This window comes from Carassius auratus, chromosome 32 (assembly GCF_003368295.1).
Source record: "Carassius auratus strain Wakin chromosome 32, ASM336829v1, whole genome shotgun sequence".
In the NCBI taxonomy this organism is placed as follows: domain Eukaryota; kingdom Metazoa; phylum Chordata; class Actinopteri; order Cypriniformes; family Cyprinidae; genus Carassius; species Carassius auratus.
The window spans coordinates 32,127,790-32,154,927 of record NC_039274.1 but is presented as its reverse complement, the minus strand read 5'-3'; the positions used below and the strand labels follow the sequence as shown (position 1 = coordinate 32,154,927).

The following is a 27,138-nucleotide window of genomic DNA, read 5'->3' as shown; positions in this document are numbered from 1 at the left end:
CAAAACCAAAAATGTTTTTTAAAGTACGTTTTATACTGTTCCAACAAAAATTAATTAGTCTGTACAGAAAGAAAAACAAAAAATGTGCTTGAAGGAGTCATTTGAAACTATGTTTTAGTCTTGAGTCCTGTGGCAGAGTTCAACCAATAGCTGTTCATTCTCTCACTAGCCCAGTCATCACATGTTTTTAGGTTTGGAGATGACTCCGTCAGGGTAGCGCTTCTTAAAACGTGCAACTACTTCAGGGTCTAAAAGATGAATACCGTCCAATTGATTGCCAAGGGTTATCCTGGAAAACAAAAGAGATGCAAATGAGAGATCCGAAAAAAACAAGCAAATTAGAAATAGAGAACTGCACATCTGATTACTTCAAAATCTACTCAGTTGATTTGGAAATCAAAAAAGTTCCTGAATTTCTGACTTACCAATTAGGCTGCACATTGTGTGGTCTCCCAAACAATTCAATCTTTCGTGTGCCTGGTGACAAACGCTCAATCATTCCATAGATTTCATCTGGTTTATGACTAGTAGAGCGGACCTTTTAGACAGATGACAGATGTTCTTTTAGTGCACTGATCATCACTGACTTCAAATTCATCACTGCTTTATCAGTTATAATGGTTATGACTGACCTCTGCCACTATAACATCACAATCAAGACCTCTGTTAAAACCTTGTGGGTTTCCTTTTACTCCCACCTGAACAAACAAACAGAGAGAGAGAGATAGAGAATATATGTAATATATGGTTAATGCATGACAGGAAGATTAAGATTCTTTAAGATTACTAAATTCTGCATGTACTCTAACGTTCAAAAGTCTGTGGTCATTTTTCAAAATAAATGAATACTTTTATTCAGCAAGGATCCATTAATTAAAATAAAGTGACAATAAAAACGTTAACACTTAAAAAGAAACAAACAAATAAATGCTGTTTTTCTGAACCCCCTATGTTTCAAAGAATCCTGGAAAAAAAACTGCCCTACGGTTTTCACAAAAATTAAGAAGCTGTTTTCAATTGTGATAAGAACCAAATCAGCCTATTAGCATGATGGATCATGTGACACTGAATACAGCGTAAATGGCTGCTTTTCTCATCTCAGGAATAAAATACATTCTAAAATTCATTAAATCAGAAAACATGTTTCACATTAAAATTTGTTTTCAATGTATTTTTTGATCAAATATGCAGCCTTGGTGACAATAACAGACTTTTAAAAACATCTTATCGATCCCAAACTTTCATAAACCAGTGTATATTCTCACACATACCAAGCAATGCTCTTTGCCATGATTCAGCCAATGTCCAGTCCTTCCAGTACGAATGATTCTCTGAAGCTGGTTAGTCTTCACCCAGATAATCTCATCTACACGATCGTAGCTGATTGAGTGACAGAATACTAAAAGTTTTAGTTCACTGATTCAATTATAATTAACGAGATCACTTGCTTTACATTTTCCACATGTAAAATCACCTACCCCCATAAGCTTAGACACTCTCTGCCCAGCTCCATAGCTCTGAAGACAGAAAACAAACTATTGTTGACCTGCATTTAGACTGTTGCCAATATAGCATTACATAAACTCCTTTCAATTTTTCATATCATTTGTTCATAGATAACTTTTTTCACGGAATGCACAATAAAAAAAATTTTTTATTGCAAGATGATTTTATTTTGCATGAAATTTACAATTATCAGTGTGATAAAAGTGATGCAAAATCTTGTTACACTGAGATAAAAGGATCTCAAGAAGCTTTGTGTTAAGTCATTCCCCAGAGCCCCTACCTTCCTGTCACCCAGAGGAAGAGGAAACCGTCGTCCTGCAGAATAGGAATGTTGAGTTTCCTCATCTCATCGTCTGTGAGTGTTCCATATGGAAGCTCCATGTGAATGTCCCAAGGTGGGTCGGCCATCACCACGGCAAACTTCCCCAGGATGGACACATCCAGATAACGGATGTCACAGCAGATCCACTGAGATGTGTCAGAAGGCATATAGCTGTTATGTCTTGAAATAAAAATGCCTATAACAGTTTTACGTTTAAAATCATAAAAATGATTTTTTTAAATATATTAACGAATAGAAGAACCGCAACAGCAAATGACAGAATGAGAAATGATTGCTCTGAAAGCAATTGCAGGTCAGAAACACATACAAAGGCCAGTTGCACCAGCTGCACCAACTATTTTTGATGTAAAGGGGCACCAAGTTACAACTTAATGCATTACAACTACATTTGCATTGCACCATTAAACTTAGTTCAAATGTAACTCTAAGAACACACTGAATATTGAAACCGTTGGAAATTACCTCAGAATTACCTCAGTAAAGCTCTTGTTTAACCCGACAGTCTTCTAGAAATATGGGATAACGCTGATATTTACACTTGCTTATAATTTGAGAGAGGGAACATTATGTGAATGAATTGCTTTGTTTGCGGCTCTTCAACACAAACTCAGAGTGCATCTGTGGTCATCGGTCCATGTTGTGCATGTGAAATAAATCTTAATTAATAAACTTAATTTCTTTTTTATTCTTATTTATTATAAATCCCTTTTACGTTATTCATAAGTAAGTCATATATTTTAACAAAGGAAATGAATTGTATTTTTAGTTACATGAGGCAAAATAAGTTCAAATCAAAGATAAACTGAAAATCATGTATCTGAAGGCTGCTATTAGATCACTGAGGGTGCACATCATATTATGTGACGAATGACTATACATTATTTCCAGAGCTTACAACCTATTTGTTAAATTCTGCCTTAAGAACAAATGGTACAACTGAATAAAGTACTAAGCTAGTTTCATGCTAGCTAGTAGTTACTAAGACTTTAGTGTGTACTTTATGTTCCAGTAGGAATAAGAATGTAGGAACTGGTGCAACCTTACCCAAGAGACCATGACTAATTCTATATTCCTATATTATAGTGGTTTGGGTGAATTTCAGCTTCAAGTCAATTACTGTATATTATACCTTGACAGAAGATATGGAACATGTCAGTTCTTCCGCTATTTTACCTGTGAAGGAAACAACTTGCCAACGTTGCTGTCTCCCACCGTGGAGTGGAGTCCAAGCTCAGTGGCCCCTGCCTGGGGCCCCAATGTGTCACCCTCTGCTTCAGGAGGGCTGTCAATCTCATAGTGAACATATTTACAAGTGTCCATGTGGAAACACGTATTCAGAAAGGAGCAGTCGCCAAGGCTCTCGTCCGTGTGTTTGTTGATGATTCGCCTTAGAAGTTTAAAATAAAATGAAAAGTGTTCAGATAATATTATTATAATCAATAATAATAAAAATTATTAGTATTACAATTTATAAATGTGTAGTTATATAGTTAATTCGTTATTTTAATTGATATGCATTTTACATGGTTGCTATTTATTTTAGTTATATTTTTTAAAGTGTGTGAGTGTGAACTGACCTGAAGTGCAACTTGGTGCAGGGCTGAGGTGTGTCCCCCGACTGCACACACTCTTCTTTCGTCCCATGATCACAGAACTCCTGTACTTGAGCTCTGCCTCGTGATCGAAACTTCTCCACAATCGACTGTTCCTTTGCCGAACTGGTGTTCAACAGCTCTAGGATCTCTTGGCTCACCTGAGGCACAAGCATACATACATCAGACTCCACATTCACATAAACACACAAGAACTTTGCTGACTTGCTGCTTGGATACCTTTTTGCTTTGCTGTTCCTTAGTGGACTGCTGGCTCAGTAGACTCTCAATTTCCATGTCCAGATGAGATGCTTGCACCTTACTGTTCCGCCCTTTTTTCTCAGGTCCATCCCCTCCAACCCCAGAGGATCCAGAAAGCTGTGAGTTTGAGGCAGGACCCAGTGAGGCAGAGGATTTCTTAGGAGGTGAAGATGGTGCTTGAAGCAAAGGGGAGGAGCCTGGGGCTCTTTTTTGATGGACGATGTCATCTCCTTTTCTTTTAATGGCAGTTCTCTGTGGCTGGGCTGTGCTGCCAATCATAGGCCATAGTTTGGTGTGGTCGACTGAAGTGACAAGGGTGGAGGAGGAAGAGGACGTGGAGGCAGTGATGGAGGGCTGCCGAACTTCAATCAGTTCTTGGGCAGAAAATTTGAGGAGGAGACTTTGGATGCAGGCATGGGAAACTGCAGACTCGGACTGAGTCAAAATTGCAAATGAAGGAAAGTGAGAAAGACAGAAAGACAAAAACATAGATGTGAGTGTTTCTAGAGTAATCACAATAGGTTTTTATGATTCACATTATCAGTGTACTTTACAGTTTTAAAAACGTTACTATTTTTGAGTACACATCCAGGTATTTTGACTGGCTGTGTACACAAGCATGCACACAGGTCTTACTGTGTTTAACTGGTTGGTGATGGCTAGGGAATCAATTGGCAGAGAAAGACTTAGTTCAGACAGGTATCCCAGCAGCCTCTTCTCTAGTTCTGGGTCTGGGGGCTGCTCAATTTCTACTTGTGGAGGACTCTGTAGCGCCGGTCCAGGGCTGTCACTCCTTGTGGATCCACCCTCAACACCTCCAATCTCTGTTAAAAACAAGATCTAATACAGCAGGTGGCACTACAGACCCTCTAAACTCACTATTGCAACAACAACAATGCCACACTTCTGACAGAATGGTGTGTGTGGTCTCTATATTCAGGATTTGATATCAAGCAAATAAAACTGACTGTAGGATCAACATGGCTTGCAATGGAGCTTCTCATTACATTTTAAATCAAATGCTATTTAAGGCACAGTTAATAGTTTTGCAGATCTCACAGCATGTATTTTCTCAACGCACCGATGCCCAGTTGAGTTGTGTCTTTTCTTCTCCTCTGCAGCCTCTCTCGCAGTGAATCCAGCTGCTTTTTGTGCGCCTGGATGTGACTCCATGTATCCGACATGGCTTAAATTAAACTAGATAATCAGTAAAACATTAAAAAGACCGGACAAATGAAACAGACTTTTCATAAAGCTCAGTGAGTCAGTGTACTCACAACACGCAGCTAAACGGGTTGATTTCAAAATAAAAGACCCTGAAATCCCAATAATCTACATTTTAGCATTGTTCAGTTTCAAAATGGCACTTAGACACATATAAACGGTTTACTTTATTGGCCTTAATTTAAAATTACATAATATATGAAATAAAAATATATACAAGTTTCATCCAAGAAAAGACCAGTATTTATTATTTACACAAACAGAGCTGCTTATGTGTGTGTTCCTGTATAAGTGAGAGGTCTTCCGGTGCATGAGGAGAGAAGACAAACCTGCAAATACGCAGATTAATTTATTTACCAACTAGTTAAGAGTACAGCTGAAACGAACCTCATCTAATTCAAGGTAACGTTACTATTTGCGCTCAAAAAACATAACAATCCTATATTGACGTAGCATGTCGATAATGACTGTAATGACATAGATTTAGCAACCGAGAACAGAATTCCATACAAAATATATTAGAACCGAATGTTTCTCGACAGAAACGGAACGCTGTAGTAGTGTTTCATTCTCTTCTGTTTAGCAGCGACGCAACAATATAGTGAAACATACAGTGCGCCCAGTGTACAACGATTCACGAACGATGACTCGTATGAGTCGGTTCTTTTCAGTGCCCCAATAACATTCAGCTCGATTGCGGAATCGATTGACTCATATGAGCCGGTTCTTCTAAGTGAATCAAGTGAATCAAAACAGTGTATGAATCGAATGAATCTATGCTCCTCCTAGTAATGAATATATTCAGTTGCTAACTCAGTGCCAATTTAGAACATGTATGAGCGCGAACAGGTCTGCTGTATCATTGTCCCTTCCTGAAAAAAAAATCATTAAACGTTCATTAACGGGTGTCTTGTTTTCATTGTACAGTGCTTTTTCCAGTGATTTGACATGGCCGAGCCACGCAGCCCGGTATCTGCATCTGTACCCCACAGTCCGATGGTGTTGCCCACCCCGGAGGGCTCGACCCTTGAGATGGACCCGGTGGAGTACACCCTCCGCAAGCGTCTGCCCCGCAAACTGCCCAAACGACGGAACGACGTCTACGTCAACATGAAAACAGACTTCAAGGCCCAGCTGGCGAGGTGTCAGAAACTTCTGGACGCTCACAGGGAAATCTGCATCCACGGTCTGGGACTGGCTATCAACCGGGCCATTAACATCGCCCTGCAGCTCCAGACGTCCAGCCAGGGTGCGCTGCAGGTGGCAGCCAACACATCCACCGTGGAGCTCATAGATGACCTGGAGCCCGAGGATCCGGACGAGGCGGGAGAGCCGCTTACACGCACCCGTAATAACTCCGCAATCCACATCAAGGTGTTTTATCCCAACCCATAGAGCCAGTATCAGTAGTAACATAATACATGACAACTTCAAAGACTTCATAAACATTCATGTAAAGTTCGTGGTGTGTATGAGTTGTTTAAAGGCGATGCCTGTTTTATTTTGTATGACTTCTGTTCTGGTTCAGCCCGAAGCTGAAACTCAAGTCTTGCTTATTTATTAATTAATTGCTGTGGTGTTCTTGAATGTTTTGCATTTGAAAAACAAGAAGTAGAAAGGAAATTTGCCATATATGTTTTTCCATGTTCAAAAACAGAAATCTGTAATTGTTTTCTTGTGTACAGTAAACTCTTAACCAAAAGTTAATGCAGCAGTTGTGAATTAAAGCTCAGTTTAATGGAAAGTAAAAATACATTGTTAGACCTACCTGCTGTTTTTCCTCTTCTTGTATTTATAGCATTTGTTAAGGATGATTAAGTTTACGTATGTTATTTCATAGTAATAATAGTAGTAAATGCTTTAATAAACACTATATGATTATAAATATATTTAACAATAATATAATTTAAAAATAAAAAATAATACCTCAATTAAATACTAGGATAATAATGACAGATTGACAAGGGTCTGCTTTCACCTGCTAAACTGCATATCGCTGATCTCAAGTCTGTGGCTATAACATGGGGCACAAATGTCATCATAATTGCAATTTATATTACTTAATTTGTGGTAAATGGAGATGACATGTTAGCAAGGTTGGGATGTATAACTAAGCATAATTATCACTCAAAGATGAGCTTGGTTTGCCAGAGGGTTTATGTCTGATGGCTGATCAGTCATAGATCAGATCTTTTTTCAATAAGTAAACTGGATCAAAATGTTTGTCTAGGCATTTATGACCAAACTAAAAGAACAGACATATTGGTGGCAAGTATGGTGAAAAGGAATGACACAAAATATTGTTAAAAAATGTTTAGTGGTGTGACTAAATTCCTTCAGTGGAAACGTGACAAAAATGCAGTACTTATTTTATAATCCAGTTCATTCTTGGGCATACTGTATGCCTAGAGTTCTCTCTCATATCTAAAAAAAAAATACTTGTTTTCACATCTAATTCTACAAAAATTCACATTGGAAACACATGTATTTACAAAATTGCGAGCAGTGTATTGACATTCTCAGCAGAGATTCTTAATAAGACAAAAATAAAAACTTCCTGTCTCCTCTTGTTTTTACAGTTCTATTTTTTACCTAATAATAATACTTTGTATTTGAGTACCAAACAACAATGTGATGAAAGAACCACACAACAGCAAAATAACAGGAAAAAAAACATCGACAAATATACTTTGTTGCATCTAGACAGAGACTGATTGACAGAAGTAAAAAAAAAAAAAAAACTGGCTATTTACGAAAAACACAATTTATACAAACAAAGAGAAAAAAGATGTCAACCTCATATTCATTTCCCATAGACAAATATGCAGCAACGTGCGTGAAGTGGAAGCAGGCCAGGATGTTCGTCAACCACACACTAATCAATATTTTTCCTGGCAGCGGCGTTATCTGCATAAGACCGCGTAATTCAGACATGAGCCAGCACAGCCTCATCAGGTCTCACGAAAGCTTCCTAATTCCCCCGACACAAGCAGCAATCTAGTCCTGCTTCCTCTTCACCCCAACTGACCCGTAAGAATACAGCATTACAACCTTCCTCCACTGTTGCTTGAAACGGTCCCAGCAGCATTCAAAAAGTCGCACACATACAGACACACACTTAACACTGAAATGAATATAAAACCTACAGTGCATAATTAATACTGATAAATAGTTTTCTCTATCAACATTTCAATGTTTGGAGGTGCTTGAGACTGAAGAGAGGTCTTCACTTAAACAGCTTCAGAAAAGAATCTGCAAAAGCCAGTGATTCCAGCTCTAAGAAATATATCATCTATATAAATAATGACAAATTTCATAAGCAGTACAAAACCATTTTTAAGAATCTCAGATAAACCTTCTTAGTTGAGTTGAGCAAGTTCCATAAGTCATATGGGGTAAGAGGAGTGATTTCTAAAGTTTTATGTTTGCATCTTGATGATTTTGGCAGGTAACGCAGATGAGTTTGCAAATGCTCAACACACACAGAGAGTAGGGTGCTTAGTATTCTGAGGGGATGTCTTCTTGTCCCTTTGTGATTAAATCTTTGAAAGTGCTATAACTCCCAGTCTTTCAAACTTGGCCACATATCCTTCTTAATAGCCCATATCCTGCCTCCTGATATGAGGAGCTCCAATTAGTTTGGCCCTTGCCCAGAATTGTCTATCAGCTGACACCTTGATGGCAGACAGGTGCACTGGCAACCAGAAGACGCACTTTTCCACGCAGGAAGTTGATGTGGACCTGAAACAGCTCGGAGATCGAGGATACTTTCTGCATCTCTTTGTCTTCTCCAACATTGGTTGGAGGTACATATTCCTGACAGAAAGTTGGAAATGAGTTAAAAGAGTAAATATGCAGTGTAACTAACATTCTGTAACAGCTTTATGTTTTTGACACACATATTCATGCTTTCAAATTTGTATTGGCTGTAAGAAACACACAAAAAAAAATATTGGTCATTTTATGCTGGAACATTTTCCATTAAGTTTCCTTTAATTTTCAGAATTAAAATTTGCTGAAAATGTACTTATCCTCAGACAAGAGATCAAGACAAGATATTAATGACTCACTGGAACAGATTTGGAGAAGTTTATCAATACATCACTTGCTCACCAAAGGATCCTCTGCAGTGAATGGGTGCCATCAGAATGAGAGTTCAAAAAGCTTATAAAAACATCACGATAATAAGTAGTCTAGTCCACCAATGAATGTCTTGTGTAAATGTTTGTAATAAACAAATTCTTTATTAAGAAGTTTTATAACATAGTAAAACAAACATTATTTTGGATTATGGTTAAAACGCTGGATTTGTTTCTTACAAGCATTCAACTTTCCACTTTAATTAAATTGTTTATGGATGATAGCTTGTGGATTGTTGTGATGATTTGTTTTGAACTCTCATTCTTCTGTTTTGACAGCACCCATTCAATGTAGAGGATCCATTGGTGAGCAAGTGATGTAATGCTAAATATTTCCAAATCTGTTCCAATGAAGTCACCGATATCTATGGGCTGAGGGTGAGTACATTTTCAGCAAATTTTCTTTTTTTGAGTGAACTATTCCTTTAACCCTTAAACATAATACAATACACTGCATAATTTCAAAGTATGGCAAAACACCTGTGAAAAATCAATAAAGAAAATTCTTTAATATTTACCCTATTTTTACAGACTGTAGTCTCATAGCCACTGTTTGTTTTAGCACTACGACAAAATTACACAATCACCATAAAGTTACGAACATGTTCTCTTCCTGAAGTTGACATAAGTTTGTAGTATACTACGCTTGATTAGCATAACACCTTGATTAGCATAACACCCATTTTCCTGTTCCTGTAGCTTGAGTGGTTGAACATGACGCTAACAATGACAAGGTCACAGGATTTGATTCCCAGACAACAGATTAGCTGATGCTATCTATGTGTCAAAATTATTTTCTTTTAATTTCATAATCATGAACTTTTAGTTAGTTTTCTCCAGTTTCCTGCCTTCCGTTGTTCAGCCACTCTTTAGTTGTCGTGCAAATTAATTTAATTAACACAAGTGTTATTCATTAGTTCCCTAATTTTCCTTGTATTAATGTTTCTCTGCCTCACTCTTGATTTGTCTGGCATTGTTTGTGTTATACCATTCACAACTGTCTTGCATGAGTTATTTATTAAATAATGCACTGCTTTATATTCATCTTCATCTTCCTTGGACATTATGTGACAGTATGTACAAGTGCTGGTCATATAAATAGAATATAATCAAAAAGTTGATTTATTTCATTAATTGCATTCAAAAAGTGAAACTTGTATATTATATTCATTCATTACACACAGACTGATATATTTCAAATTTTTGGTATTTTTTTATTTTGATGATCATAACTGACAACTAAGGAAAATCCTGAATTCAGTTGTGACGAGTGGGGCGGGGCCGAGGGACGTGGGAACGAGGAGATGAGGCCGGTGGAGTGATTGGAGATGAGCTACACCTGCGACCCACCACCGGTCTCGAGTCCCACGGAGGAGATGGAAGGATATAAAACTGGAGCGAGGACAGTGAAGGACGAGAGAGGACCAGGCCTGAGCTTTTAGTTGTGTTTTGGTTTTTATTTGTGCGCATCAGTGGTCCGTGAGGGGCTGATGCGCTGTTTTGTGTTTATTTTGAATTATTAAAATGTCAGTGGATTGTCCGCCAGTTCCCGCCTCCTTCTTCCCGATGATTATGGAGTTTTTAATTATTACATCAGTATCTCAGAAAATTTGAATATTGTGAAAAGGTTAAATATTGAAGACACCTGGTGCCACACTCTAATCAGCTGATTAACTCCAAACATCTGCAAATTCGACTAATTACTGTTCTTTTAAACAAAGAAACTAGAAAACTAGAAAAGTTTTCAGTTTTCAACATTGATAATAATAAGAGATGTTACTTGAGCAGCAAATCAGCATATAAGAAGGATCATGCGACACTGAAGAATGGAGAAATAACTGCTAAAAATTCAGCTTTTCTGTCACAGAAATAAATTACATTTTAAAATAGAAAACTTTTAAATTAATATTACTGTGTTTATTGTATTTCTGATCAAATGAATGCAGCCTTGGTGAGCATAAGATACTTCTATAAAGATTTTTAAAAAACGTACAGGAGTCAAACTTTTGAACTGCAATATATATGTGGAAATATTTTATGAAACTTTCTCCAAGGAACCTGTGTAACTCACCGGTATGCTGAGACTTCGCAGCACTTGTCTGATGCTGGCAATGTTGTTAATACTGGCATCTATGTGGGACTGTAGCACATCAGTCTGATTAGATGCCTGTAGTGAGCTGATGGCGTCATTCAGCACATGTATGCCTGACTGGACCTCTTGAGCTTGCTCCTCTATCTGAAGTGACATTCAAGATATAATCATAAAGGAATGTTAATACTAAATGTGTTAACCATGTGGTATTCATTTTGGTACTGTCTATATTATATTATAATCTTTACAACAAGAACATGAAGGAAAAATTACATTCATCGCTGCCCAGACGTCAAAATCTACTCTGGTCAGAGGAACAGTGAAGTTTGTGGCAATGCTGCAGGCATCCTTACAAGCTCTCTGTGATAGCAGAAAAAAGCTCATTTATTAATATTTTATATATATTACTATACACAATAGTGATTCAAAGCAGCTTATAGTACTACTCAAGGAACGAACAGCCATAATGTTGCATACTTCTTCAATCATGAAATATGATATCAGTGAATAAATTCAATGAAATACAATTTCAGCTGTAAAGCAGCTCTAAAGACAATAAGACACTTAATTAAGCTCACTTTAGTTTAGTGTTGATTCATCAAATTATGAAACAAGTTTAATTCAGCTATAAACATCTATACAGTAGCAGCAGTGTCCTTATTCATCTTAAGTCGGGTCAGTGTTGTTCAATTCATTTCAATAACAGTATAGATTATGAAATGAATTCTACTGCTAAATTCTGTTTAGAGTCATGTGATGTTCAGTGAGAATTATTTTTAGGGGTTGTTCACACAGGACATTATTGAGTGTTCAGCTTAAGGGAGCACATGAGAAGAGGATAGAACATGTGTCCTCTTTAACTTGACATTTCAGTTGCACGGATAGACTTCAAGAAACTGAAGGCCTTTGAATTCTAGTTAAAAGTATTTATTAAATCATAGCATCAGCCATCTTGCATGTGTCTCTCACCAAAGCAGCCTCCGCATCCCATGCCTCCTTGATGAAATGGTCTACGACGCGCAGGTCGCAGATGGGGCGTAATGGGGAGGACAGGCCTGGACGGGTCCACTCCAGCACCATCAGCAGAAAGGCAAAGAGTCCTGGCAAACACGGAACAAATGAAGATCAGTTTAAAACTAGCTGAATCTTTGGATGAAATAAAAAAAATAAACACCAGTTTTACACTCCTGCTATCTAACAAAGACTAGCAGCACTAGCCAGAACAACCAGAATCCTGAACGGTTTCTTTCAGGCTGTCAGATTTAACACTAAAACCCCTTCCTGCCATAGTGACTTCAAGACTCTTAAACACACAATATAATAAGAAGACAAAAGCAAAACCGTACCAAGAAAGCAAATATAAGAGAAACAAATATTAACAATATCATCCAAATTAAAAGGCGAGAGTGAGAGAGAATATTAGTTTGACATTATTAAATAACTACAGGTGTATAACGTCACTTAGTGTATACATTTATAATTGCGAAAATAGTCTAATTTATTGTTTGCAATTTACTCACATTAAGTTCAATACATTTATGGATTTAGAAAAGGCTTTTATTCAAAGCAACTTACAAATGAGGAAAAACACAAGCGACTGGTCAACAACACATTTTAAGAGAGCGAAGAAGAATACCCAGATGTTTCATATTCTGTGAAAACTGTTCATAGAGTCTGTGTTTAATATCTGCACTATATTCTTTATGTTGCAATCACATTGCTCCATTGCTCTTTATAAAAACCTGCAAAGAACCCATCTGACTGTTTTAAAGAGATTAAAGCAAATGTGCCACTAACGCATGGTAACAAGACTTGCCACAAGAGGGTGCACTGCTACATTTTGATAAAGAAATACAGGAAGGGATTTTATATTTATATGAAGTACTTCTACTCATCTGGCTCCTGAACCAGACCTTTCCTAGTCAATGGATGAACACAGAAGACAGAACTCAACCACCCCATCTGTATTTGTCTTCAAGCCAAAACCATTATAGATAACTATAACAATAACTTTATTAATGTCCACACCAATGCATGATAATGTTTTCTTTGTTATAAAGGACATGCTTCAGTTATATCATGTGCTGCTTTACATCTTTAAGCTTCAAGATGGATTCTGATTGGCTGTCAAAGTTCTTATCATTCATCAGCAGGAAAAATCATCCTGAAAGTGATTCCAACTGTATCACTCTTCTGTCAATATCATTAGAGTTGTTGTGTGGACTTCCCTATACTCACAGGACTAAATAAAGTATTAAAAGTATGAGCAGGCCTATATATGACTTCCAGATTAAATAAGAAGTGTCACTTTGTTGCTTCTTGCTCTATACCTTTAATAGGTCTTTAGCTGGGCTAAGGAGAAGAAGAACTGGACTGTTGCCCAGTGATCCAAAGTCCTCTTTTCAGATGAGAGCGAGTTCTGTATTTCATTTGGAAACCAAGGTCCTTGAGTCTGGAGGAACGGTGGAGAAGCTCATAGCCCAAATTACTTGAAGTCCAGTGTTAAGTTTCCACAGTCTGTGATTATTTGGGGTGCAATGTCATCTGCTGGTCTTGGTCCATTGTGTTTTTGAAAACCAAAGTCACTGCACCCGTTTACCAAGAAATTTTGGAGCACTTCATGTTTTCTTCTGCTGACCAGCTTTTTGAAGATGCTGATTTCATTTTCCAGCCAGGTTTGGCACCTGCCCACACTGCCAAAAGCACCAAAAGTTGATGTTGGTGTACTTGACTGGCCAGCAAACTCACCAGATCTGAATCCCATAGAGAATCTATGTGGTATTGTCGTGAGGAAAATTAGAAACAAGAGAGCAAAAAAATGCAGAAGATAAATAAACCTGGGCTTCCATACCACCTCAGCTCTGCCACAAACTGATCACCTCCATGCCACGCTGAATTGAGGCAGTAATTAAAGCAAAAGGACCCCCTACCAAGTATTGAGTACATGTACAGTAAATTAACATACTTTCCAGCCAACAATCCACTATTTTTTTTAAAATTGGTCTTACGAAGTATTCTAATTTGTTGAGATTGTGATTTGGTGTTTTTTTGTTAAATGTGAGCCAAAATCATCACAATTAAAAGAACCAAAATCTTAAACTATTTCAGTCTGTGTGGATTGAATTTATTTAATACACAAGTTTCACAATAGGAGTTTGATAACTGTTATAAATGAACTTTTCCACAACATTCTAATTTATTGAGATGCATCTGTATGACCCGGAAAAAAAGAACAAGATTTATATAAGAATCTGAAAAGCAATGATAGTAATAATAATAATAATAATTAAATAAAAATCTCATTAAGAAAAAAAGACAACATACGAAACACGGAGACACACCCACACAATGCTGAATCTTCTGTCTTTCTATAAATAAAGAGACAGATTAGACAGAAAGAGTGTTTGTGTATGTCTGGTCTGCAGCATCTAATCTTCTATCACATGTGTGTCGCTGTGTGAAACCAAACGTATGAGTCCAAGCAAAACTTAAAGGATAAAATTACATATTTGCAGTGGCAACATATGGTAATTCTTATCCTTTACTATTGCTTCCTAAGCCATGAGGTTCTACATTTGTACTGCTGGTGTACGTCTAGTGTAGAGAAGTACTGAATGAATAAGTATTCATCCTATGTAACTAGTCGTGATATTCCAGCATTTAGTTTTTATTGGAAAATTTTGAATGCAGTCTTTCAGCTTTAGCAGGCTTTAACATAATATAGGACTATTATCAAAGCAGATGTACCCTCTGGAGGTGCTCTGATGTTGAGCACATGTTACGAAGAACTTCAGGTTGTGTCAAAATTTTAAGTAGAACATCAATGATCAGAATTTTCTGCAGACTTTGAGACAAGAAAGGCCACACTTTACTGCAGATCTTGGCAAAGAATGGTGTCTTGTCGCAAAGGCAACAGAAGTTCTGTTAACACCATGATTCAATGAAAAACCAAGAACTATCTGAATGCTACAAAATGCACATCCACCATGTAATCAAACTATCTCTAACAGTTTTTCCAGGAACTAGAACTATTATTTTTTTCCTGACAAAGACTCTAGCATTTTCAGTCACATAAATTAAAGGGGTCATATTATGCTTTTTTTTTTAAAGATCATTATTTTGTGTATTTGTTGTAACAGAATAAGCTGACATGCTTTAATGTTTAAAAAACACATTCATTTTCAAATACAGTACATTACTGTAAGTCCTCTATGCCCTGCCTCTCTCAAATGCGTAGTTTTCTAAAGATTGTAAGTAATCTTAAAGAATCCTAAATGTATCTACTTTTGGAAGCACAAGTAAAGTGCTTTTGCCTAGATACACACATCATCTCTCTGACATGACTGCTTCAACACTAACTGAAACCATGCCTTCTTTCTTTGCATGAACATTTGGGTGGCATTACCAAATCTTCCCACATAGTGATGTAGAGATGTGGGGGCATGTTTGAATGAGCTGTTTTAGGGGGGCGTGTCAGAGTCTTAACTTTGATAAAGAATATCTCTTTGGATTTAAGACTTTAGTCTTTGCAACTTTACAGATATTCTTCATGCCAAGAGCTTGTAACACTCCAAAGAGAAAGTAAAAATTGAAATCGCATCATATCACCCCTTTGAGAGAATTAACCTAAAAGTCATTCAATGAAGCATGTGCTAACACATAACACATACACTTGACCTGGGGAGAGACTATATCCCATATCTTACTCTGCAGCAGAGGGAACAGCCAGCTACATTCAGAGTCTACAAGTTTAAGGGCTTGAAGTTAGGATCTTAGCCAATGTTAAAGGTAACAGAGAAAGTGCCAACATTAAATGCCAGCAACTAGAGTCTATTTTTGCCTTGCAAGAGAGAGCACTATCACAGAGGGAAGTCTAACCTTTAATAAAACCAAGGACCTTGACTCTAAAAGCAAAAAAAAAAAAAAAAAAAAAAAAAAAAAATCCAGCATGTATAATTTGAATGTGAACACAGGCCTACACTACATCATTAAAACAGCAATAAGTGTATTTTGGCTATAGGACGTCACTAAAGCTTTAACCTAACAAAGTGGGAAGAAAAACTACAATTTAACCTGATCTACAGGATAAATGATTCTTACAGGATAAATCTTTGCATGGAGAGGCAATTTGTGATCATCCCATGATCTGCATTTGATTGTTGTTTTCCCCCTGCAAACTCAATGTGTCCATTTCAGAACAGAATTTGCTAGTCCATTGTCAACTTTGGATGATGTAGCAATTTTACAACGAGTCAGCTCTCATTGTAATGTAAAACTCGTGCTTAATATAGATGCCAGGTCATGCATTTTCAAAGTCCAACACAAATAGATTGCAAGTTAGAAATGCTGAGAGTTTAAAATGATCTCCCTGACTTCCTATGTGAATAATACCTTTGTTTTCTGATTAATAATAATAATAATAATAATAAAAGTGATGTGATTGATCACTATAGGAACCAGAGTTATCATTATAATTTATTATTTTTTGATTTCTAAATACACTATAGGCTATATTATAATTACAGAGACAAACTTCCCCACTACACCTATATCATATTCACTTTTCGTAATGTTTTGCCTCTCGTGCCATAGATAAACAATAAACGTTTAAGGTATTGCTTGCAATCATCGCACGAATTTTACTCGACAGAACAACAAAAACACTTTTCCACTTGTGTTGCTAAATACACTTTAAAACCGTAAGAATAAATTTCATTAAGGCAAAATGATCTTACCTGAACCGTGAAACATTCGCGAGACAACTTGGCATTTTTCAAACACATGATTAAAAATGACAAATATCGCGCAAAGACAGCTCAACTGGTGGCACAAAAGACATGGATAGGCTGGAGCACAGACGCATCCAGTCCTACGCGCTGCTTCCAAGCACTCTGTGGGACGCACATGCGAGCAAATACAATGACACCGTCCCTTCCCACGAGGCACGTACAGCGATCCGTTTCGGCTTTGCAGCACCCTATTGGCAAGCTTTCTATGAATGTAAATTCCCCTAGCAAACCAGGACTAAGCAGAAAAGGTGGACCTCTCTCATCAAAGTTCAGAAAGAGGTGGAGAATGGACTTGTCACCCATGAGACGGCTACAGAATGTTAAACCTCAGGCGGGATAAAAAGGCTGAGGCCGTTTAATTCAGCTACTCACTAGTTATCTGCATCTCAGAATCAAGTCCTCACAGGTTCCTGTCAGTTTCGTCCATACCTCCGTCTATTGCCCGTTAATTGCAGCCGAAGCTTTTTAAGGTATTGTCAGCAATCATCGGCTCCGTAATGCTGATTTATTTATTTTCAAGCCATGACTTTGAAAATAAAAATCAAATAAAACAGTCTCGTGATAGTTATCAGATCAACATCCTGTTTTGGAAGGGATTAGTCTTTCATTGTTACTCACATAATATCTGTTTTCTCAAAGTAGGCCTAAATAGCGCACAAAAAAAAGTTAGCAGGGCTTCCTCTCAAGGCAATATACAATGATCCTTTAACTGAATTTTCCACTGTATACTTCCAAACATGGGTGGTAACACAAAGAAATGAAACAATACTCACATCTATGCATCCCTGTGTGTTTGTTAGCACCCCAGGTTGGTATTTGTTTTTAGAACCAGTTCTTCATATTCATTCAGCAAACCTTTACATTTGCAAGAATTATAGGCCCTATATGCTATATGCAGTTTATATACAGATTACAGGTTGTAGCCTATGCTAGTGCAGGGCTCGCAAGATTTCTAAAGCCCTGGTAGACCTTCAGCCAGGGAAAGGCCTACTCTTGAGATTTTGGTAGCCTGGATTTATTTAACTAGCCAAAATAAAAAAAGACTTGGTGTTGGACAATGTCTATGGTAGCATACAGTCTTAAGCCATAAAATGTACATTATTTACAGTTTAGATACAGGTTTTCACAAAAACACAAATCTTATATGACAGAATTTCAGACTTTAGACCACTTTTATGGAAATGGTTAATCAAGCATATAAATTATGTAAATTTAAAACGTATACATATTATTGTCTTAATTATTTCTACTTTAAGAAGGCATATTAACTTTGTTCTCATTTATGACTCTGTGTTTGCTGCGTAAAAACTTAGTTAATATCTGCATTGATCTGACCATAAACAGCAAGAGAAGCTTGTTAAATGCAAGTTTATTCTCTGCCACGAGGTGGCGCTTTAGGAGCGCTAAAATATTGCAGTTTCCCCGGTAACGGTTGTACACAAAGCAGCTCCGCGCTCATAAACGCTGCTTTATTAGGAATTCTAGGTAAAATTAAATAAAAATGGCAATAACACGTTTCTGAGGGCAGTCGGTTCCCTTCAGATGCATTCAAATAAAGACATCAGTGCTGCATTTTGACTTGAAAGTGCAGCACTCATATTTATATAAATGACATCATTGTCTTTTTAAATTTAATCCAGACTCTTGTCTTTCCGTTCCCGACTGTAGATTTAAGTTGGCTTAAGAAATCCGGACCACAAAGTTAGAAAAGTTTAAGCTGTTTAATAAGTTTTAATATTGACGGTTTTCAGTAGGCTATATAGATTTGGTTCATCTAATATTGTCAATCACATTTTAAGAATATTTCTTTCACTTTATAAGCAGCATATTCCAGCATCCCCCTTATTTCTTATATTTATATTAATTAAGTGGGGGAACTTAAACATCACACTCAACCATGAATCATGTAATCTGTTTACTTTCATTACTCTCCACAAATACTAGAGGAACATAAAGGTTCTTTGTCTGCACCTATGGTTCCATGAAGACCCTTAAAAGGGATACTCCATACCAAAAAAAAAATAAAATAATAATAATTAATCAATTACCCCATGTCGTTCCAAACCCGTGAAAACTTTGTTCATCTTTGAAACATAATATATTTGAAAACCTGAATGCTTGAGACTGTCCCATTCATTGCCAAGTAAAAGTAAAAGTATAAAAGACGTCTTCAGAAAAGTCCATCTTCCATCAGTGGTTCAACCGTAACATTATGAAGCGATGAGAATACTTTTTGTTCATCAAGAAAACAAAAATAATGACTTTATTCTCTCCGCATCACCCTAGCTACATTTTAGAGAATATGAGCCAACACAGGATGCATCAATGAAAAGTTATTTGGGGAACCAACAAATTGGTTCTTTTATGGCAATATTTCACGTCAAATGTGTTTAAATGTAATTAGCACAGAATAGTTTAATCCAGGAAGGTAGAGTCTATCCAGGAAACCATACTGGGTCACTGTGAAGACAAAGAGTGTACAGAGTTCAAAGCTGCTAAAATAACCCTCACGGTTCAATAAAGTTTATCTATACATCTCTAGAGGGCATTCACAAGAGAGATTCTCTATGGGTTTTGTCTAAGGCACAAAAGTTACTTGTGTGGATTTTTTGTGTGTGTCCAGAATAGTTTCCTATAAGTGTATCAACAGAAGAATACATTTTTTTACGTGCAGTTGTATGCTGGAAGCACATGTATTTCACGTGCTCTCTCAGGCAGGTCTGTTTGTTGAAGGACAGTTGTACAATGTATTTATTTACTAGTATTTTTGTACTCATGAGGCCCAACTCCTCTCAGTTCTAAGGATAATCAATAAAAAAATCTCTCTGCTTAAATGCTTCTGCAGATATTTTTTCTTCTTGTTTATAAAATCTAATCACCACAAACCTCTATGCTGTTTTACTTTTAAAATCTATCTTTCTATATTTACTTATAATATCTTTACCTCTTTGAAAGAGATATTAGACACAATCACTGTATAATTGTTCATCTGTTTCAATAAACATCAGAATTATAAATTGTTTACGCACACACACCCAATTTCTGTATCGCTTTGACTCTTTGTGTTTGATGGCTCTGCAGCTCACAAAACTAGAAAAACTGTTTGGATATTGCTGCATATTATTTCCTCCTTTTAGTAAACACCACAATAATAAGGTGTTTGCACACATGCAGACAAGTTCTGTATTGCCTACAGACACCATGTTTGTTGTCATGGTTCTAAATCTTTCAAAATCATTTGTCGCCTTGTTTGATCAAACTACTGTTTGCTCTGCTTGAGCCAAACTGAGAGCAAAGAGAGACAAGGTACGTGCTGTGGAACATGTGTGATGGCTGGGGAGGGGGCGAGGGTGGGGGAGTCTCGGCATAGTGACTCCGAGGCTTGGACCCTGTCACTGAAATTGGGATGATAAAAAAAAAAGACAGGGGTTATGTGTGGGAGGAAGACCCAAGGACACCCTCCCCTTTTTACTAGTAAACAAAGACAGCCAGAAACTGGTGATGCAGAGATGAGGAGAGAGAGCGAGTGAGAATAAGAGGGAGATCTGCATAGTAAATAGAGAATGACTGTCTTGATTCCTGAATGGAAAGAGATCCAGATCAGGCTCCTTGTTTGAGGTTCAGTGGCGCGCCACAAGACAGGAAACTTACATAAAAGAATAGGGGACAGGGAGGTTGGAGCCACGAAGGTGGCCAGTCAGAAGTTATTGTTTCTGAAGAGGCTTTCAGTATTAGAAATACTTGTGAGTTCAATGGGTAAAACTTTCTTTCAGATTGTTTGTCCTGTTAGTGATTCTCTATATATTCCATAGGGAACACATGCTATATAAAAACACTGGTTGGAGATCCAAACTCAACTTTTATTGGGACAATCCAGAAACAATCCAAAATACAGGCAACAGGTCAATACACCAGGAAACACAGGCAAAGGGGTAATCCAAGAGACTGACTGGAGTAAAATCTGCTGAAAATTCAGCTTTGCCATTATAGGAATAAATCACATTTTTAAATATATTTTAATAAATAAAAAGTAATCATTTTTTACGTATTTTTGGTCATATATATGCAGCAAATGACGATAAAAAATACAATAAAACAGTAATATTATGAAATATTCTTGAAATTTAAAATAACTGTTTTCTATTTTCATATATTTAAAAATATAATTTATTCCTGTGATGGCAAAGTTGAATTTTTAGGCAGCCATTACTCCAGTGTCACATGATAATTCAGAAATCATTCTAATATGCTGATTTGCTGTTCAAGACACCGCTTTTACTGTCACGCTGTCTAGTCTCTGTTTCCCTGGGTGTCCACTAGTGAGCTCACTTCCCCTTAGGCACTTCACCATAGGCACTAGAATTCCTCTAGTCTGGTCCTGTCTTCACAGTAATTGCACTCCAGTTAATTGCACCAGGTGCAGGCAATCTATTGTCATTAGCCTCTTTATAAATTCCAGTCTTTCCCTGTTGTTTGGAGTCCTTACCCTTCGATGTTCCAGTCTTCTCGTTTCTTGAGATTCCTCCTTCCTCATATTCTGAGTTCCCTTTTCCTATTCCTTTCTTGTTTTTGTTTGGACTGCATTCTGGTTTTGACCCTGGCTTGTTTGACAACGATTTTGGATAACCTCTAATAAAACATACCTGCGATTGGATCTCTCGTTCTCCCTGTGTCTCACTGGTCACGAATCGTCACATTTACTGCTTAAAATATTTGGTGATTTACCAAAAAAAATAAATAAAAAATAAATAAAAAAGCGGTGACATTTGTCAAGGCTCCTTTACTGAGAAATGGTGCTCTGCATTTTACACATCCAAGTGCGCACACACACGGAGCAGTGGGCAGCTATTTGTTCTAGCACCCAGCGAGCAATTGGGTGTTCAGTGCCTTGCTCAAGGGCGATATTGAGGGTGGAAGAGAGCACTGTTCATTCACTCCCCCTCCTACAACTCCTGCCAGCAATGAGACTCGAACCTGTGACCTTTGGGTTACAAGTCCGATTCTCTAACCATTAGGTCACAACTGCCCCAGTTCACTAACCAACCTATGCCAACCATTCACTCTCACCACAGACTGGGGAAAAGAAATTAATAGTTTTACATTAAGCAAAGTCATGTTACATTGATGAAAAGCGACTGTAAAGACATTCATAATGTTTCAAAAGATCATTTAAAATGAATGCTGTTCTTCTATCAAAGAATCTTGAAAAGATAAGTAAGGTTTCCTCTAAAATATTAATCAGCAATAATAATAAAAACTATTAATAATAATTGAGCACCAAATCAACATATTACAATTATCTCTGAAAGTGACGTGACAGAGTATAGTGACCCATAATCAGAATTTATGCTCTGCATTTAACCCATCCAAAGCGCACACACACAGCAGTGAACACATACATGAAGGAGTGGGCAGCCATTTATGCTGCGGCGCCCAGGCACAAGTTCATCCCTTGCAAGGGCACCTCATTCATGGTATTGCCAGCCCAAGACTTGAACCCATGGCTTTAGGGTTAGGAGTCAAAGTCTTTAACCACTAGGCCACGACTTCCCCAAGGATCTTCCAGAAATTCAGCTTGTTTTAAATTTACATAGGGATGTATTACAAAGTGAAGCTCTAACTCTGTTTGAAGATAAGGATCTGCTGGCCTAAAAAAGAAACCTGTAGATTATTTGGCAGTGTTCTCCCACACACAGCCTGTTGGAGGACCTACTGCTCTAAACAACCTGACTCATTGTTTTAGGGAGACCCTTTCCTCTCGTCCTGGTCCCTGCTACCCACCCCTTCATCTTCAGCTATAAATATCATACTGCTCTTTGGGAGGTGTTGGGATTTTAATAGACTGGAAAGAGCTTAAATTTACTGATAAAATCTGCACTTTACAATGATAAGACTGGCAGCTTCTTCTGGCTATAAGCATATAAGGATGTTTCTAGCTTTGGTCTTTGCTCTCTCCAGCAGAAAATATGGAAATAGAAATCTTCGTTATCTTTGGCACTTCAAAAAAAGTGAATAACAATATTTATTTTAGAATTAAATATTTTTTTCTTCATTCAATCAAAATGTATATTCAATAAATGTCAGTGTCATTTCACATGACATCAAACAACCATCTTTCACCAGCTTAAAAATTTTCCACCCCCAATGCATATTATTTGCCTTTTTGCACAGCTATACTGATTATATCCAAAATGCTATAAATTAGTTTGCTCCTGCAATTGTCAAATAGTCACTGGACTATTTTTTTCCTTTCTTGAAAGCTTTCAGTAAGTGAAATGAGCATTAGTCAAAAACATGATGTGCATAAAGTAAAATAGTGACTTCAACAACAATAAAAATAAGAACATTTGTAATTCGCTATCACTGACATAGTTATTGTTAGATCAGGACTCCTTGTTCTGGCTGTTGAGCAGTCTTATACAGCAGATACATGCTAATCATTTCACTATGCCAAATTCATAGTTAAACCATTCAGAGAATGACCAACAGCCTGCCAATAGACAAAAAGAAATCTTGAGGTCATTTCTTGAATGAAGACTGCAGTACTTAAACAACTACAGTCGCAAGTGTCTTACATAATATTACATGAATGTTCACAATTACACATCAACAGAAATGTTAAGCCTGTGTGCTTAAAGGTTTTGGCAACAAACATTTTCAAAAATTTCTGTACGCTATTTGCAAGCAATATTTAAACAATAGACATATTCTCAATAAAATCTCAGAAAAGGATTCAACATGAAAGTTGGATGCAATATGTGCATTTGAGTGTAAAACTGGAAGCCTCCACTTACCTACAGTTATTCGTACAGTCTTGTGTCTAGCATGAATCATAACTACACACCCACAAACAGTGTGACCTCTTTAGGTATAGGGTTTTATTCTTACCATTCTAATCACTGTATTTTGTATCCGAGGCTTGATATCTTTCATCTCCAAATTTCTGTCTGATCTTAAGTGTTCATCTTTAGTCTAACTCAAGACAAAACATTCAATTTCAGGCCAGCATTCACATATCCCTTATCATGCATTGTTTATCGTTGTCTATTTTTTGGCCTTGTGATCGGTTTTGTGCATGCTGATGTTTTTCTGTATTTTTTTTTATCTACCTGCTGCGTCTTGACCTTGTTTTAGTAATTGTTTAAATCCCTTTCATTTTAATGACTCTCATATCCAATCCATATAGATGATTGGGGCATATGTTTTAAGCATTATCGAAGCATCAAATTTTACCTTTATCCCTGCTTTAAATATATATATTATATGTATATATATATATTAGGTTCGGATGGTACAGCTTCTATTTTCAACCATTTCAGAAAAGGCTTATATGGTAAATGCATGGGACATTTCTATGTAAAACAAGTCATTTAATTTAATGATTAAAAGAACAACAACAACAAAAAAGCAATCTCATGCAAAACCCTCATACATCAATATGCAAGGACTAATCCTAAATAATGGGTCAAAAACAGCTGTGTTTACCAAACCCTTTGTTTATACTCATACAGGTTGTTTTCTTTTCCCTGACAATGGCATCCAGTCTATCCAGAGATATTCTGGGGTTTGTTTCTGCTTTGGAACCTTTATTAGCAGAGTGATATTACTTCTGCCGGTGTTGTTTCTCTGGTTGCATAGGTTTTTGTTTATCTTCAAGTGTATGGGAAACTGACATAGAAGGATGCAGTCTGAATGTGTGTTTCTGTCCATAAGGAAACAACTTTGAGAAACAAAACGACTGTAAGCTGCAATCCTTTTTTTTTAAGATAGCGACAGAACACACAACAAGGGTAATAAATAATATTATAATTATAATAATAATTTCCTCTCTTTAGTACTAGGCTATATAAACAAATATGCATATTTTCCATGCAGCTAAATATATATAGAGAGATAGGGAGTAAATTATGAACAAATATGTACATACATCTTCTGTTCCAGATTCATACACATTATTATTTATTGTTAAGTCTTATTTAAATATTTCTGTTCTCGTGTAAGATGTTTGTATGGATGTATTTATGTATGTACCAAGAGCTTCTTAAAAACCACAACAAATTCCTTGTGTTTTTGCGCACTCTTGGGTGAATAAAGCTGATTTTGAATCTAATGCATTATTCAAGACACGTGATCTTTAAACACTCAGGCCAGTATTTGAAACATGATGCATTATAATACAACAAATGCAGTGCACAAAATGTTGACCACAAGGTTGGCATTTATAGCATTATCAGTTAATAAAAGTGTGTAACAGAACGTAGCTTACCTTATTCATAGGCATAGCACTGGCCAAATCGAGACGCTCTCCAAAGCCAGAGTGGAATTGATCTAAGGATATGTTTCAAAACACACTGGCTCCCCCTGCTGACGGACTGACGATATCGCTCCAAACACTTCAGGCGTAATTAGGAGATAATTAGGGGATGAAGTTTTCTTTGTTAAACATGTCAAATTAATTTCAATAATTTATCTGCAGCTACCTGATAAATCAAAACCAGTGCTTTAAAAATGTAAAAGAGAAAGCTACTATCCGCTGGAAATCAGCACTAAATATACAGCGACACAGCAGAAGAAATGTTTTTGCCGAGTTGTGAATGTGACGAGAAAAAGACATGCACAGCGTCTTTCAATGTGTTGCAAAACAATCACACGGAACTGAAATTCGAATTACAAACAAATATATAAACTACAGTTATTTTAATGTATCATTAATTAAATCGTTTAAACGTTTGAATCAGGCCGTCGATCCTCTAACAAAATGAACTCAGCATTTACTGTTTCCACATTCCACTGACTTAGCGTTAGGCTTTTACTTTCAGTGATGTCTGATGCTGTGTTTCAGTGTAATTGCTGACTAGTGGTTCACAACACATTAAAGATTCACATTTGCAACATAAATACTTTTCCGCCCTTGGGATGAACGGGTTAAATTTCTGTACCGGAATGGTTCCCGATTGTTTCGCTTCGGTTTTCTGTGTGTAAAACAGAAAAGATTGCGAATTTGAGGCGGAACTGTTTTAGAGCGAGCTCATACACCACACGGAAGAGTATCAGAGACGGACCAGTGTGTTTGAGCTGTCATGACCCCATGAGACGTATTTTTTTGTATCTGAACGCTAGCTGTCAGCGCTGATATACACGTAACGTTACCTTTCATGGAAGAGACAGAAAAAAGACGGACACAGAAGAAAACTGAGTGTATAGATTGGGGTAGAGATGCACAAACGCCGATAACAGCCAAAAACGAAACACGGAAGGATATATTAGTAAAGAATGCCCATGACGGACTACCTCAGCCGTCTCCAGACTGTGACAGATGCTCAGTGATATCAGGAGAGTGTCTCTATTATCATTATGGCTGTGATGGCAAAGATGACAGAGGCTGGGGTTGTGGATACAGGACTGTTCAGACCATGGCCTCATGGTTGTGTCTTAATCAGCCTCTCACTATGAGCTGCAGACACACGCCTAGTCTTTCTGAAATACAACAAACTTTGGTGGAAATAGGGGACAAACCCGAGTCATTCATGGGTTCTAGGGAGTGGATTGGGACATTTGAGGCAAGTCTTGTTCTTGACCAGCTCTATGATGTTCCCTGCCGCATACTGCATGTGCGATATGGCAAGGAGCTTGATCAAGCTGTAGAAGATCTTCATGAGCACTTCCTTACCCGTGGGTCTCCTGTTATGATGGGAGGAGACCGGGACAATTCCTCTAAGGGGATCTTAGGTGTGTGCACTGGTAAATGGGGAAGTTATTTGCTTGTTATGGACCCTCATTACTTCGGCTGTCCCTTGGATAAAAAGTCATTGCAAAGTCAAGGTTGGGTTTCATGGAAAGCAGTTGGTTCTTTGGATCAGTGCTCTTTCTACAATCTTTGTCTCCCTCTTACTGCTAAGAAGTGACAGTGGTGTCAATGAACTGATGGATGAACAGAAATACCTGACTGTACAGTAGACACTGATTTTTTGATATATATTTATTTCACAGTCTGTCACACTGTTGTGTTTACATCTAATCTCATTCATTTACCCCAAATGTACTTTAGCATTACATAATGTTAAACAACAGGTTAACAACCAATAAAGGTAAAGATCATACCAGAAATTAAGCTCAGTTGTCTTGGAGTATTGGCACATATATTGTCAATCTCTAAAATGTATCTTTGAACTGCTTCGTCCCAAAGAAAATT

General features: G+C 37.2%; 4 protein-coding genes across 6 annotated transcripts; 2 read left to right on the top strand and 2 right to left on the bottom strand.

The window, feature by feature from the left end:
* Positions 1-12: 12 nt before the first annotated feature.
* Positions 13-5,022, bottom strand: mettl3 (methyltransferase like 3). The gene is made up of 11 exons (XM_026216546.1): positions 4,784-5,022; positions 4,339-4,526; positions 3,682-4,137; positions 3,427-3,602; positions 3,023-3,236; positions 1,787-1,974; positions 1,479-1,517; positions 1,272-1,380; positions 633-698; positions 426-538; positions 13-289 (listed from the first exon to the last, which is right to left on the bottom strand). The coding sequence occupies exons 1-11, from the start codon at positions 4,884-4,886 to the stop codon at positions 178-180; spliced, it is 1,764 nt and encodes a 587-aa protein (XP_026072331.1). The 5' UTR covers positions 4,887-5,022; the 3' UTR covers positions 13-177.
* Positions 5,023-5,182: 160 nt separating this feature from the next.
* On the top strand, positions 5,183-6,693 carry LOC113052180 (ribonuclease P protein subunit p20-like). The gene is made up of 2 exons (XM_026216551.1): positions 5,183-5,328; positions 5,854-6,693. Exon 2 carries the CDS (start codon positions 5,875-5,877, stop codon positions 6,319-6,321), a length of 447 nt encoding a protein of 148 aa, XP_026072336.1. The 5' UTR covers positions 5,183-5,328; positions 5,854-5,874; the 3' UTR covers positions 6,322-6,693.
* Positions 6,694-7,145: 452 nt separating this feature from the next.
* Positions 7,146-25,353, bottom strand: LOC113052179 (erythropoietin-like). 3 transcript variants are annotated; one of them, XM_026216550.1, is made up of 5 exons: positions 25,213-25,353; positions 12,127-12,257; positions 11,431-11,517; positions 11,137-11,301; positions 7,146-8,742 (listed from the first exon to the last, which is right to left on the bottom strand). In XM_026216550.1, exons 2-5 carry the CDS (start codon positions 12,235-12,237, stop codon positions 8,590-8,592), a joined length of 516 nt encoding a protein of 171 aa, XP_026072335.1. In that variant the 5' UTR covers positions 12,238-12,257; positions 25,213-25,353; the 3' UTR covers positions 7,146-8,589. The 3 variants fall into 3 exon arrangements, with proteins under 3 accessions (XP_026072335.1, XP_026072334.1, XP_026072333.1); XM_026216549.1 differs by lacking the exon at positions 25,213-25,353 and adding an exon at positions 17,319-17,346; XM_026216548.1 differs by lacking the exon at positions 25,213-25,353 and adding an exon at positions 16,893-17,276.
* Positions 25,354-25,916: 563 nt separating this feature from the next.
* On the top strand, positions 25,917-27,054 carry ufsp1 (UFM1-specific peptidase 1). The gene has a single exon (XM_026216547.1). It carries the CDS (start codon positions 26,102-26,104, stop codon positions 26,849-26,851), a length of 750 nt encoding a protein of 249 aa, XP_026072332.1. The 5' UTR covers positions 25,917-26,101; the 3' UTR covers positions 26,852-27,054.
* The last annotated feature ends 84 nt before the right edge of the window (positions 27,055-27,138 follow it).

What these genes read in the sequence shown, in the direction of transcription:
- mettl3 (XM_026216546.1), bottom strand. Translation starts at nt 4,886, where the DNA reads ATGTCGGATACATGGAGTCACATCCAGGCGCACAAAAAGCAGCTGGAT. An exon ending in CACAACTCAACTGGGCATCG is followed by an intron (nt 4,527 to 4,783) that starts GTGCGTTGAGAA and finishes TGTTTTTAACAG; the next exon opens with AGATTGGAGGTGTTGAGGGT. An exon ending in TGCACCAAGTTGCACTTCAG is followed by an intron (nt 3,237 to 3,426) that starts GTCAGTTCACAC and finishes TAAACTTCTAAG; the next exon opens with GCGAATCATCAACAAACACA.
- LOC113052180 (XM_026216551.1), top strand. Translation starts at nt 5,875, where the DNA reads ATGGCCGAGCCACGCAGCCCGGTATCTGCATCTGTACCCCACAGTCCG.
- LOC113052179 (XM_026216548.1), bottom strand. An exon ending in ACGTCTGGGCAGCGATGAAT is followed by an intron (nt 11,302 to 11,430) that starts GTAATTTTTCCT and finishes ATGTCACTTCAG; the next exon opens with ATAGAGGAGCAAGCTCAAGA. An exon ending in TGCGAAGTCTCAGCATACCG is followed by an intron (nt 8,743 to 11,136) that starts GTGAGTTACACA and finishes ACTTTCTGTCAG; the next exon opens with GAATATGTACCTCCAACCAA.
- ufsp1 (XM_026216547.1), top strand. Translation starts at nt 26,102, where the DNA reads ATGGAAGAGACAGAAAAAAGACGGACACAGAAGAAAACTGAGTGTATA.